Consider the following 14,381-nt stretch of genomic DNA (forward strand, 5'->3'; position numbering starts at 1 on the left):
AACATTGAGACATCCAGAATATAGCTCGGTCCATCACCGCACGGACAAAGACCTAAAGCCTTTAGTATGGAGAAATAGGGCGTCAATGAGAGCGGGCACTGAATCCATGAGTCGTGGTGTATCAGAGGGGAGAAAGTGGAATACTTCCAGACCACCGAATGAATAGATAAACTCTTCCATACCACACTGCCACCTATATTCACGGCCAGATTGGTTGGACTCAGGTTGGCGTCTATCGATGCACTGAAAGTTTAATGCGGGATGAGAGAACAGCTCCGGCGTACAATGCGTTCCCAGGCGAAGCCGCATCGAATGCAGTTTTGGTCGCAACATGACGGTGGTCAGCAAGCGCTGTGTAAGGGAGACTTACATGTTCCAACTGGCAGATACGTTTGCTATTCCTCAGGCGCATGACCGTGTTGGGCTGGCCGCCAGCCTATCAAGGCTTAATATACGTGTACTCTTCTAATTTCAGCATCCTCGCAACGCAATTGCAAATGATGTTGCTCAGCATGCGCGCAGTCGAAGAGAGAATGCGGTGCTCGCCAAGCTCCGAGTCGATCGCTGCATACGTTTCATACCATAACGCTGATACAATCACTCGTTTCGTATGGGAGTTTATCGAATCTAGGGTCCCCCAGTATATCCAACTTTACCATGAGGCATTCATCTGGTGCAATACGTCCCGGGCTGTGGAAGTGCACAGTGTGATACAAGTAAGGCGTCACTAAGTCGTTCCTGCGATGCAACACGCCGAGCACGGCAAGGTCGTGATTTGCCAGCTGGCGAGATATGTGAGGGTTCCTACAAATAGATATGGTAGAAAGGACTGGACAACTAAGCGTACATGATAGCGTTATGTGCGATATGAGAAGTCGGACTATTTCTTCCATTACGGTGCGTCTGATTGGGATCGCTGAATCTGTCTACACTTCGTGTTCTCACTGAACACCGGTAAACTTCGTCTATTTGATGACCTATCCAGGGCAAAAGCTTTCGTTCAATGTGCATCCCAATGATGCCGAGGAACTGTGTGACGAATCTTGGGTCAGTCGAGGATATACTCAGTATGCCTGTGTGGGGCTAACACGAACTAGTCTATACTTTTAAAACTACACTATACTATAATATACTAGCTTAAAGACAGACTTTATTGTAGAGAGTGACTTCAGTTGTGGGTTTCCTCGTGGAATATGCCACGACTATGATATCATGCCGTTCAGTGGCGTTGGAAGTCAAACAAACCTATAAAAATCTGTATGGAGATTTTATCCTTTCAAACCCCACCTCTCGCTGGAGCTTCCTGACGGGGAATGGAAACCCCCCCCCCAAAAAAAAAAGGAAATGAGCCTGAGGAACCTTCGGGGTAATGGAAAAGAAATCTACGCGGGTATCACAGCCACTTTGTATCTACTGCGAAGAGATATCAGTTAATTAAGGTAGCGTCTGTTCTTCTACTTTATTTTTTTGTCAATTTTTAAGTAACTGACAATTAATGAACTAATACTATTTATTAATATAAAATATGAATAAGGATTAAGAAAATATAGACAGGAAAAAACAGTTTCGGGGCCAGGATTCGAACCTCCATCAGTGTCTTACGGGCTATGCTAACCGTTGCAATACCCCGGGTTATACTAGGGAGACCCACTCTTAACGGCGGGTGGGGGATTCTTGGCATGGTATTTCCACATTACCATTTTTATTTCCCACTTGATGTCTACGAGAACAAGAGTCCTCGATAGGGGGGTGCTGATGTTCTCGAAGGGAATTAAGAAGCGCATGAAAAGAGCGGGGGCGAACCCCGTAGCGACAGGCAAGAAATACTGTTATCTGGGGAAGTCATGTGATGGTATATAAACTCATACACCACCACCAACCTTGGCAGCCGTTCATTTTTCTTTTTTTCTGATTTTTACTAATTCAAAATTATTAGGAACTAGTTAATCTACTAACTGTCTTTACTGAGAAAACTCTGAATAGATGTTATGGGTGTCAAACAAAACATGTCCATGAACTATCACAGTCTCATGATTTTATTTACCTAGCTAGGGTTATGGAGTGTGAACTCGGCACCTGAATTCTAAAATAAACTATACGACAAACTTATAATCACCTGCAGTAAAATCGCACTAGCAGCGCTTGATCCTGATGCACTGCGGCGACTCTACTCCTGAACTCCTGACTGAGAGGGGTGGGATGTGGCGTATATGATTTCACATTCTGACACGGGACTTTTCTCGGTATTATAGAGATTCTCTTGTGAACCACTCCTTGCGATTATCTAAGATTTTCCGCACCGTTGCCACCGGTTGGTTGCTGGAACGGGGAGCATGGCTTCAGAGGCGATTTCTTGGAAAAAGTTGTATGTACGGTTGAACCTTTGAAGATTTCTCAAGGTACTGGATCGACTGGCAAATTATAGGAATTCGACTGCTCGGACGAGTTTCCACAAATTTTCGACGCCTATCTAAGGCCGAATCGGATCTTCTCAGTAGGACATCCGACCCAGCGCTTCCCAGGACGAGACCTTTTTCCCATGGGGACAACACCCGCGGTTAGCTCTGGGGTGGTTCTTCCCTGATTGGAGTCTCGAAAACAGCGTCGTCAGATAGTCACGCCTCTGTATTGCGCAGCGGGTGTGATGAGTGGCGCTACATTGACGGATTAATCTCCACTCAACACGTAAGTCGGTCCAGACCATGTGGAAGACCCACAAGAGAGTCTAGAATTTTACAAAGCAGACACTCTTGTGGACCATCCCACGCGGTCTCCAGATTGGCTTGGAGGTCTAGGAACAAACTCCGTACCTGGTGCCGCCTCAGCGCAATGAAGCGTCTAAGCGTCCAAGCCCCAAGAGGGGTTGGCCAATAAGGACTTGCACTTGATGGAAGCTCAGAAATTTCTCACTCCACAGCTCATGATGGAAATAGGTACCCAGTATAATAACAGGTTTGGTTCCTGGACTGCACATTAGCCACCGAGGTCTTGGACGAATTGGGGAGAAAATTCGATAACTTCATCAGCCCCACCATGGGTTATATATAGGGAGCGAAGGGGGCCCCTGATGGCCTCTGTCTAATCTCAATCAGATTCAAACTGTACAATCTTTTCAGTCCTTTCCATTCCTTTCATTACTTTGACATTTTGAGGTTGATCCTCCTACTGTCCTTTCCAAGTCCACTTCAAACCTACCTTTCGTTTGAAACAATTTCAACACTCTCTAAACCACACCATCCACAATGATGTTCTCCAACGCCATCCTTTCCGCAATCCTTGCCACCAGTGCCCTAGCACTCCCCCAAGTCTACCCAAGGGGCACCCCTACCTCCAGCGCCGCGACAAGCTCCAGTGCCTCCCCTAGCTCCAGCGCCAGCGCCAGCGCTGGCGGCGGCGGCGGCGTGCAAATCGTGAACAACCTCGACAGCACCGTCTACGTCTGGTCTACGTCCGACGGAGGAAGCGATCAGCAAACCGTGTCTGCCGGGGGCACATACTCGGAGAAATGGCAGAAACAAACCGGCGACGGCGGCATCTCCATCAAGATGTCGACCTCCGAGGACAAGTCCAGCGTCCTCCAATTCGAATACAAAGTCGATGGCGAGAAGCTGTACTGGGATCTGTCGTCCATCGACCTGGACAAGAACTCCGAGTTCATCAAGTCCGGGTTCTCGGCTACCCCGGATGACTCCAGCTGCAAGTCGGCTTCCTGCTCCGCTGGCGATGCCAACTGTGCCGAGTCGTACCAGCACCCTGACGATGTCAATACCAACAGCTGCACAACCGGTGCGGGCATTTCTGTCACTTTGGGTTAAAATCATTCCGTGACACGACGTCTGATTTGGCTATTGGACTGAATTACTGAGGTCATGTTATGTTACTTTTTTACGAAGACAGGAGGAATGAATGTTAGACGGCAAGGCTGGCCTTGGTAAATACCATTTTGTTCTTATAGATTTTTCTTATAGATATAGAGTATAGATTCAAAATTTGAGTTTTGCTTTTCGAAAGATTTAAGGTTTTGGTTTCGAACTCAACGGCCTGTATTGCGACAAATCTCTCCAGGTATTTTCGGAGTTATGCTAGTAGCCATCATTATTTTCTAAGAATTCACTTTGTAACTAAAGGAAACAGGCCTTGAACAGATAGTCTGAATCATAACACTTAGAAATGTTAAGAGAATAGCATCATACTATAATCGGAACTGTATATCTTACAAAGCCACCGCTCCATTTATGCAAAAGTCTATCGTGATATTCATACATACATGTATATCGTCAGTCATGATCCCAGTTCTTCAGGCATTTCCTTCCCGTCAGATATGTTTCGAAGTATCTCTTTCAATTGCTTGAGTGGCGTCGGCTTAGTCAGAAACATATTCGCGCCACTCATTATAGTTTCATGCTGCATGGAGGCCGACAGGACAGCTGTCAGAATAATGATGGCGGCCGGCGGCAGCTTTTTGACGTGCTCGTAATGCCGTATTTTCCGGGTAGCCGTCAATCCGTCCATTATAGGCATGGAAATGTCTGCGAGCCAGTTAGAGTTGTTCTGGTAACATGGCAGACAGTCGACTGCGACTTACCCATCACGACCGTGTCAAAACGGCCAGCCTTGAATTTTTCCACGGCTTCAAGACCATTGCTTGCCGTCTGGTACGTAAACCCGGCGCTCTTGGCACACATTTCAATGATCTAAGACTAACAAGTTAGACAATCCAGTTACACAGGAGAGGCTTCAAACCTTGAGATTGACTTGGTTATCTTCCACCAGAAGAAGGTTTTTTGACCTTGTCTCGCCATCAGGCTCTTCGGTGTTTGAGGACTGATGTTCACCTTCACTATTCACAGGGCCGTCAATATCGTATTGTTCCAATGATCCATCTGTATGACCATTGCATTTGTTTTCCAGGTTTTTATCATACGTCAGGGCCCCGTCGCACAACGTCGGCGTTGCCCTTCCAGAACGATCAGACTGACCCAGGCAGTGTTCAAATGCCGTTGAGAGAGTTTTGGGACTCACACTACACATGCGCGTTAACATTCGACCCGGGGCACAGAATCAAGCAATACTCACGGCTGTGTAAGAAAGATGACTGATTCGTCAACGCTCTCCTCCAATGTCTTCCAGCTACTCGTCCGAGCACCAAGTACAATTAGCGGAAACGACGGTTGGATTTCCGAGCTATCTGTCTCTGGCTCATTCGAGCCTTGTCGATAATAGTTGCGGTATTCATGCTCCGTGACAATTGCGAAGTCCGGACGTGTACGGGTAAGTTCATCTCGAGTCAAAACACGTAATCCAAACCAACCTGAAATCATACGCCCTAAGCTAGATAAAATATCACCAAAGACCTTGGGGTCAAAGCCAAGGTCACCGAGTTGTGAGCTTCTCGTGAATAATGAAACTGTCATACCACTCAGCTTATCTCTTAGCGCAGGATAGTCGCCAGGTGAGTCTAGATGCGCCTGGTCCGGCATCGTCACGGGCAAGATAACATCTACACTTGTCCCCCGATTAACTTCACTAGAGAACTTGATCTGGCCATTCAGAGACTTAACTATTTGATGCACTAGGTGGAGGCCCACTCCCAGGCCAGGAGAGGTAGTGTCCTCCTGGAGGAAAGCACTGTAAAGATGGTTCGTAAGAAAGTCTTGAGACATGCCACGCCCAGAGTCGCTGATGGTCATGTGAACGGCTGGCGTGGGATTCTTGCCGTCCAATATTAATGTGTCTCTCCTCATGAATAACCGAATGTACCCTGTTTTCGTGTACTTCAGGGCATTGCCAAAGAGATTCATGACGACTCTACGCCAAGCACCGGCATAGATGCTGAATTTCCAGCTGTCCTGCCATACGATATCCACAATAGTCATAAGCTGGGATTTTGGATCCTTGGTATCAGTTGTGATGGCTTCGCCAAGAGCATTTGGGCCGCGGCGCTGATACTCTGCCCCGGCAAGAAGACCCTCAATTACCTCCTGCACCAACACGCTCAGATCTTCATCTTGCAAAGAACCAGGGACTGCCGTCTGAGGTTTGGAGACGTCAGTTTTATTTTGCCCACCAGGCCTGCCCGAAAGGCTTGGGCGGGTAAGCGTATTTATTTTGGCGTAGTCCAGCAGATGGTTTAAGGTATCTAACAGCGTCCGACCACAACTGTATACCGTTTCGATTAAGGATCGCTGGGCATAGCTGTTCACCAACTTTTGGAGTAGATCCACGGTCCCAAGTAAACCATGGAGAGGCGATCGCAGCTCATGAGATATAGATGAAATAAAGTCACCTTTCGCTCGGTCCGCCGCCTCCAAGTCCAACCGTGATACCTCTGCCATGACCGTATTGCTAAACGCTGCCATATATGTCAGGTCCTTCGGTTCCGACAACACTCTGCCCGGGTCATCGCTCCAGGTCAAGCATACAGTGAACCAGCGGCCTCGCTGGAAGTCCCAAACAGGGTATATAGCAATACATCGTGCATCAGGAAGAACCTTCATCAACTGTTTGATATCCATGGTCTCCTGTTGGACGTCTTTTTTCTCGGGATCGGTCGTCATGGCCCCGCGCGCACCGCTTTCCGAGTAGCTCATTTCATCTGCTAGTCCCTCATAGCTCAAGGCGATAGAGCCGTCTTCCTCAATATGGAAGATCTTTCCTCGGGGATACTGATCGATGAGATGGCTGATGAAAGCACCGGAGAGCGATACGTAATGGCTGTCCTTCAGATTGTCAGCCTGGTCGGACGTGGAGGAAGTAAAATGGCCCAGTACGAGACTTTTAGGCTCCTTGTCCTCCGAGGTGCGGGGTTCTAAACCCGACTCTGGACCTGATGCGGAAGGGACGCTATCTGCATCTAACTGGTTTTCGATGTTGTATGCTTGGGGGCTGTCATGTCCAGTTGCAGTAGATCCCACTGCCTGTCGACGAGCATAAACGCTTGCATCGATGAACATTGCACCCTCAACATCTAGTGCCTGGTAGATCAAAGAGGCGGCTCGATTGACCACTGACCGGACGCTAGACGGGGCTAGTGTTTCTTGGAGTTGGCTGGTTGTGGGGGAAAGCTTCGGTCGATGCTTTTTGTTCTTCCCCTTCTCTACTTCATTCTCACTCTGAACCTCCTTACTTTCCTGATTGTCAAATTTCTGAACGGGGGATAGATGTACATTCTTGTGTCTAGCCTCTTTGTCTGTCCTTGCAGCCTGAGGCGTCTGGTTTTCCTGGGCCTCCTGCTCTTCGCTACCTGTGCCCGATACCTGCAGACGCTCCAGTTGCTTGTTTACATGTGCGAGCTGTGGTCCGTACTTTCTTTCTGACGGATCACGGCTGTTGAACCATTCGCTCAGGTTCGACTTACCTCTTACAAACAATCCTAACGCCCTGACCATCTTTTCCTCGCGGTACTCCTCCCGCATGGCTCTTTGCGATAGTAAATGATCCATGACTGATGCGGAGAGGTCCTTTAAGAAGCGGGCCTGTTCGTCGGTGACCCCGTCCCTCGGGCTGTCGTCGAGTACGGCCACACTCCCAATGACGTATGTATCTGGGGACTGAATCGGCACCGATACGTAGAATCTGTTATACGGATACCCCGTAACAGAGGGGTGATTCTTGAAACGCCCGTCGTGTGTCAGATCCGTGGCAACGAACATGTCCCGGCCGTCCTCGATAAATGAGTTTACCGCATGGTAGCACATGGTGATCTCCCGACGTGGGAGACGACGAACCCCCAACCACAGGCTATCTGATGGCTCATCGCATTCGGCACCTCGCAGGTGGAGTCTTGGAGTCGCTTCGGCGACAATGTGCTGTGTGGTCTTATCAAAGAGCGATATTAAGGCTCGCTGGGCGTTCATTCGCAGCGTCGCGAGTTGCGCAAAGACAGTGAGCACATTATCGCGTGAGAGATTCGGATGGTTTCCAATGGATTGCTGGGCATATTTCTCAGAATCAGAAAATCCCCAATATGGAAGATAGCTAGATCATAGCACCGTTAGAGCTCTGTTTGACAGGAGGATAAGGATTTGGTTACAGGTGCATCTCTCTCTCCCGGGCGCCCTCGCGATTGTAGGCATATTTTCGAGGACCACCTTCCCGTCCTCCTTCCGAGCTGCCGCGAGACTCCATTATTCTTCGGCTGTATAGTAGATATACATTTAAATGATGGTATTGGATCCCCTATCGATCGATTAGACTAGTAGTATTCACTTGGAGTAAGTAGTGCTTGTGAGGTGGAGTTTCATGTTTTCCCCGATCTCATCGACTGGTTCCTGGCATCATCAGCCATTTCGGCGAATCTTATAGAAGCGTGCATAGGGTAGGAATGTATATGACGTAGTGGAGCCGTTCCTTGGATTTCCTCTGATTTCGTGCGCAGCGTTTTGAATCGCGGAAAATGCTCTCAGATCCACCGACGTCATAACCTCTCTCTCTCTATACTGCCACCGATCACCGCCTTCTTTATACAGGAGCCCCTCGTAGAAGTCAGCTGATTGGGAGTGTACTATTCATTGATACTACTACTTCTACTACTATATTACACGTTTCTTTCACATACTGAGATTTGATCTAATCGCTTGATTGAGTACTTCATATGTGGATACTATCCCGAGAACTTAGAACTCTTAGCTGGAGCCAAAAGCTAACTTCACCGTCCAATAAAAATGCACCAACCTTAATGCCCGACCCATTCCCTTCTTGGCAGATATGAAAATGTACAGAGAAGGAGACCTATATCAATGCCGGTACCTGCCGCTAGCATTGAGAACAATCATAGCTCTATAGCCAACTTCAAATCGACTGACTTCTATTGCTGCCCATTCATTCCCCAATCATGGGTCCATTCCTTTCTTCTCCAAAGCCTCCCCTGACCGGATTCAATCTGGGGAGCCAAAAGGGCAAGGTAGGCCAATATCTTCTAGAATACGGTTGACACACTCACCGCGCCTGCAAAACAGACCTTCATTGTGACTGGTGCCACATCGGGATATGGCATGCACCTCGTGTCAATTCTCTATCAACACGGCGGCAATATATATATGGCCGCCCGTAACGCTTCGAAAGCGAAAAGCGTAATAAACGATATAAAGCAACGCTTCCCGGAATCAGACGGACAAATGCACTATCTGCATCTGGATCTCAGCGACCTGTCGACTATAAAGCACTCAGCCGAGCAATTCCTAGCGAAGGAGTCCCAACTCCACGTTCTTTGGAACAACGCCGGAGTCATGATTCCACCGCAGGGCTCCCAAACCGCTCAGGGCTACGAGCTCCAACTAGGGACAAACGTTGTAGGTCCATTCATGTTCACTAAGCTTCTGTACCCGGTTCTCGCCCAAACAGCTGCAGCGTCTCCCGCAAACTCCGTTCGAGTTGTATGGGTATCATCGTCGGCTGCCAGATTCGCTCCTAATCCGGCGATCGATTGGTCCAATTTGGATTACCACATTGATGAAAGGGCATGGAAAAAGTATGCCAGAAGTAAGGCTGAGAATGTCTTACTTGCGGTGGAGCTTGCGCGGCGTTCTAAGGCGGACGGTGTCCGCAGCCTGGTAAGTCTGCAGAGTAATAACTCTTGACGCACCTGTTTCTCATTCAGGGCAGACTCTTGATCCTGGAGCTGCGATCACAGACCTACAGCGAAGCATGCCATGGTGGATGATCGCTTTAGTTGTGAGTTTGGCCTACTTGCCAGGGCGATCAGAGCTGACCCTTTGAATAGAAGTTGATAGCACAACCAGCAGAGGTAGGCGCGTACACAGAGCTTTACGCAGGGCTTCAGCCCGATGTCGATTGCTCAAGTACTGGAACATGGAGTGAGTCTAACTTTAACAATCGTTCTTACATCGCGAGTCTAACATCCGCGATAGTTATTCCCCCAGGAAAAGTAGTGGCCGCCCGCAAGGACCTCTTTGACCCTGCTACCTGTGAGAGATTTTGGCAGTGGAATGAAGAGCAGATCAGTGGATACTTGTGATTTGGCTGTTCCAGGACATCTTCATAATATGTTCTCTCATCCCTTCCGCCTGGACTATATGTACTTCGTAAATTAATCTTAAGTATAGTAATCAAGGTAGCCATGGAACCGAGCATCTTCATAATGCTAACAGTAGGTAGCAAGGAAGGGCGGATTCTTTATCGCCGATTAAGTCCGGCCAGCTTCCGTGGGTTATCTTCTTCGACTACTCCCCTCGTACTTGAGTGTACCTACCCTTCTACAAAGTCTAACGACCATCCGTCGATATATTGTTTGGAAGACTATCTGTGTCAGTACTTGAGTCCATTGAGCGCTAGGTGGGAGGATACTTGGTGTGTTAAAGCAAGGAAAAGAAACAGATACTGAAGGAAGACTTGGCCCACGTTAGATACCCATGTTAGGTAGACCGGGCCCGAATTGATTCCCCCACAAAGACAGAGAGAGCAGCCGTCTCAGTTATAAACACTGATAGACAACGGATGCTGGTAGACGGGTTTATTTAAGAGACCAACCGTTCCGATGCCACCACAAGCCAAGGAAAGCGGTACAAAGAATAGGAGGGGCATTGAAAGAATCCATTCAATCCGGATCTGGGCAACGGGGCGGGTGATCCAATGGGGTTGAGCAACTCTAGGTGGTGGTATTACATCATTTGCCCTACGTTTATTAAGAGTAGAGATGGTTGCCTATGATATGTGATAGAGATGAACACCGTACTGTGCTTCCTCTAATGTTTGATAAGAGCATCCCAAAGGACACGCCCTTCTCTCGCCTCTCCCCTGCCAAAACAGAATTCGCACAGGGAGACGTAGTTTCGGTACGTACATTCGGTGCAAAACATGGGTAGATAACTCTCAACGAAACGGCCCACGATGGTAAATGAACAGAAAATACTCAGCTGAACTTCACATGGCTATTACATGCGCCGAGCTGTCAAAGGTAAGCCATTCCCCTTCCCCCCCACTCCTCTATAATATCCACCTATTGCGTCAATGCCTTTGCAACATCTCCTAAATGCCTTGAGACCTCCTAGCGAGACGTTGCCACGCATCTGATGGCCGCCAATTGTGAGTAGAGGTTGCTCATTGTCCAAAGCAGCAACTATCAGTCCTCCATGATCAATATTAGTTTGTGATAAGCACCTACATCTACTGGTTAGAGTGGGGAGTAAGTGATCTCCTATGGGGAGTGCCTCTTTTCGGGCTTAACCGTATAGGTGCAAATCACAAATAGAAAATAAGCAAGGCGAAGCCAGCCCGCATATTGGTTAGTAGGTGGGACGTAAAAGGGCAAGACGTGTCGGTTGTAAATATAGAGGCCTGGGTTCAAGGAAAGTAAATTGACTATGGTACGAGAAGAGATCCGAATAATACATATTTATCCTCAGCACAATCGCACGAGCCCTTCGTGAATGTATTCTCCTTGCCTGATATTCGAATTAGCTCCCGCCTGACCTTTTCGTTGCGTTGAAAGAAGTCCACCCCCTGTATTACTGGGAAATTGCTCTGTCATGGAGCTCTAGACTGATTCCAAACTGGCTATCTGTGTCGGATTATATCTTCTAGCACTCTGCCGCATTCTCATTCCGGAAAGATCAGAGACTGCGTTTGTTCCTCTGACATCGAATCTTCCCGCCGAAACTGTCGAAACTGTCGAAATTGGCGCTGGGCGTTCAGGCGTTCATTATATCAGTTGCATCGGACGCACCTGTGCGCACCGGAGTCTGTATGAAGCGGAGTGCTGGAGCTGTGAAAAAGATACACCATGTGATACTTCTGTATAATGTGGGAATAAGAGATCCCTAGACCTACCCTTTCTCATCGATATCTACCTGATTACAAGAGGCGGCGGTGGGAGTAGGATGCGAATGTCGCGATGGAATTTATGTTATCTGTGATGGGCTTCAACTCGGGGAGACTTCGTGACGGAGACGTTCCCATATCATCGGTTTGGCTGCGCGTGGGGCTTTATGCTCGGCAGGCTAGACGGTCCTTTTCGGGGTGATGCGGTTTTAACCGAGCTGGAGGTACTGATGCTGTATACTCTCGTAGATGAGGAATTGAATATTGCTTTCCAGCGCCTACATCTTTCATAATATCATGCATCTGTTCCCGGCCAAGTCAATACCAAAGACTCCTGTGGATATAGCACTTGTAAGGCAGTCCCAGATTTGAGTGTTCATACTTAGTATACAGTGTGTGACACGATAGCCTTCATCCATACAACTCGGAGCCACCACTACCAAAATCCAGCGTCTCAGGCGACGACGTATTCCTCCATCCGTTCTATTATTTGACCGCGAGGGCACGTCGAGAGGGCGCATTCGACAGGGCAACGTTCGACAGGGCAACGTTCGACAGGGCACGTTTGCGAGGGCACGTTTGCGAGGGCAAGTTCGAGAGGGCATCGAGGGTATCAGGCGTATAGAGGTTGCGAAGGGTGGGATTCAAAATAGCGCAATCGCATGTGTGCATAATGGGTTGGTGGGCGCATAGGTAGCATGGGCATTCTCCGAGTCCGAGTGTTGATTGCGCATTTGGGATCTCTACACTACTTACGTTGCATCTGGGGCTTCCAATTTGTGGCAGTGGCTTAGCTAGGCGTTCATCTGCGCCTTGGCCTTGCGCCGGATGCCCACGAGGTGACCCATCTCCTCCCAGAAACCGGTCGGGGGCGTAGTATATGATTCTTCGTACGCATCGATGGCGGGCTTCTCCCAGACTAGGTCGACTTCATGGGGTCGGACATAGCGCGTTCGCTTGATCAACTTCCAGCCGATGAAGAAGCAAGGGGCCACAAGCTGCATGGTATAATTAGAGAAAAAGTTGGCGACGCTCCACGGGGTGAAGGAGCTGTATCCATAGAATATGAGGACAAGGGTTTGAATGAAGAGGGCAATACAAGCCCCGTAAGGCTGGAACCATCCGCAGTACGGTAGGGTCTTGCGGTCCACTCCTTGGACTTGACAGGCCCTATAGAAGTTGAGGTATGTGATGGATATAATGAGGAAGGTAATCAAGCCACCGCCGGTCATGATGTTCACGAGCCATGTTAGGACCTTTGCGGAACCGTTGCTGACCTGGAGGAATGAAAGTAAGGGGAACAGCATGACGACACAGAAGCAATAGATCGGTACGCCACTCTTGTTACAGTAACGGAGAAAGCGGGGAGCGCGGCCTTCGAGGGCCAAACTATATAGTGATCGCGTCGCGCAGTATGTATACGTGTTGCCCGCAGAAAAGATGGAGGTGAAGATCAATGCGTTCACGATGTGCGGGAGGACACTGACCCCGAGGTTCTCCATCGCAATGACATAGGGCGAGGCTGCTGCCGTGCCACTGCCACCACCGCTGCCGAAGTAGATCTCGACCAGGGCTGGGTCCTTGTAGGATACTACGATTCCAACCGCCAGTGCTCCGACGATGAAGAAGATGCAAAATCGATAGTAGACGGTCTTGAAGGCGGACTTGATGTATGTCCTGGGGCGTTTCGCCTCCGCGGCCACCATCGAGATATACTCGGGGCCGACCACGCAGAAGGCGGCGCTCCAAAGAGCGCCAAGAAAGCCTTCAAAACGACCCAGGCTTCCCGTGGTATGGAACTCGGCAAAAGCACCGGGGTTCTTCCAGTAGCGAAAGCCATACGCGTCATGCTGGGGATTCCCGCCGACCATCGTGATAAATGTAAACGAGAAGAGGATAAAGACGAGAATGAGCTTCCCCCCGGACAGCCAGAATTCCGCCTCTCCGTACATTCGCACCGCGAGAATATTGAGAACGCTATGGATATGAGTTAGCACACGATGCCTAGCACTCCTGGCAAAAGGGGGAAATCAATAATCCCAAGACGTAAGAGTCATTGATTTAAGATATCCGTCCGAAAGAATGGCCCTTACGCATAGCATATAATGACCGCAACACAGACACCAGCGGTTGGGCCGGGCTCCGTGACATTGCTATTCCAGAAAGACATGACCAAGCTGAGAGCCGTAATCTCGAATGGAATCAGCAACGCCTCGTAGAAGAAGAAATTCCAGCCGGCGACAAAGCCCAAGGCATCATCCACCCAGTAGCCCGCGAGGCGGATAAAGCCTCCCGGCAGCGGCATGTAGGTATTCATCTCGGCGATGGAGTTATTCACGAGGGCGAGGACGCCGGAGTAGAGAGTGTAGGCGAGCAGAAGACTAGCCGGGCCGCCCTTGGCGAGACCTCCGCCAATGCTGATGAAAAGCGCCGTACCGATCGAACCACCAGCGGCGATAAGTTGGATCTGTCGATTGTCGAGGCGACGGTGCAGGCCGCCCTCAGTCTCGGCGACATGGATACTACTGGTCTCTGTGTCTTCCGGTTGGGGAGCCTTTTCCTGACTTGGCGCCATTTGGCATTGGGTCGCTTGGGACTTGGGG

At 49.2% G+C, this 14,381-nt stretch overlaps 4 protein-coding genes across 4 annotated transcripts; 2 read left to right on the plus strand and 2 right to left on the minus strand.

Moving 5' to 3' along the window:
- The first annotated feature begins 3,010 nt into the window (after positions 1 to 3,010).
- On the plus strand, positions 3,011 to 4,132 carry BDW43DRAFT_282103 (uncharacterized protein). The gene has a single exon (XM_032042591.1). It carries the CDS (start codon positions 3,243 to 3,245, stop codon positions 3,813 to 3,815), a length of 573 nt encoding a protein of 190 aa, XP_031898526.1. The 5' UTR covers positions 3,011 to 3,242; the 3' UTR covers positions 3,816 to 4,132.
- Positions 4,133 to 4,227: 95 nt separating this feature from the next.
- Positions 4,228 to 8,379, minus strand: BDW43DRAFT_136067 (hybrid sensor histidine kinase/response regulator). The gene is made up of 5 exons (XM_032038262.1): positions 8,033 to 8,379; positions 5,077 to 7,977; positions 4,744 to 5,023; positions 4,586 to 4,694; positions 4,228 to 4,529 (listed from the first exon to the last, which is right to left on the minus strand). Exons 1-5 carry the CDS (start codon positions 8,125 to 8,127, stop codon positions 4,282 to 4,284), a joined length of 3,633 nt encoding a protein of 1,210 aa, XP_031898527.1. The 5' UTR covers positions 8,128 to 8,379; the 3' UTR covers positions 4,228 to 4,281.
- A 454-nt stretch (positions 8,380 to 8,833) lies between these two features.
- On the plus strand, positions 8,834 to 9,976 carry BDW43DRAFT_312911 (uncharacterized protein; the record flags this gene model as incomplete). Its single annotated transcript, XM_032047466.1, has 5 exons — positions 8,834 to 8,902; positions 8,958 to 9,551; positions 9,604 to 9,672; positions 9,722 to 9,815; positions 9,870 to 9,976. The coding sequence occupies 5 exons, from the start codon at positions 8,834 to 8,836 to the stop codon at positions 9,974 to 9,976; spliced, it is 933 nt and encodes a 310-aa protein (XP_031898528.1).
- Positions 9,977 to 12,572: 2,596 nt separating this feature from the next.
- BDW43DRAFT_301621 (amino acid transporter) lies at positions 12,573 to 14,353 on the minus strand (the record flags this gene model as incomplete). Its single annotated transcript, XM_032045084.1, has 2 exons — positions 12,573 to 13,755; positions 13,872 to 14,353. 2 exons carry the CDS (start codon positions 14,351 to 14,353, stop codon positions 12,573 to 12,575), a joined length of 1,665 nt encoding a protein of 554 aa, XP_031898529.1.
- Positions 14,354 to 14,381: the final 28 nt, after the last annotated feature.

The sequence above is a fragment of the Aspergillus alliaceus genome (genome assembly GCF_009176365.1).
Source record: "Aspergillus alliaceus strain CBS 536.65 unplaced genomic scaffold BDW43scaffold_33, whole genome shotgun sequence".
In the NCBI taxonomy this organism is placed as follows: domain Eukaryota; kingdom Fungi; phylum Ascomycota; class Eurotiomycetes; order Eurotiales; family Aspergillaceae; genus Aspergillus; species Aspergillus alliaceus.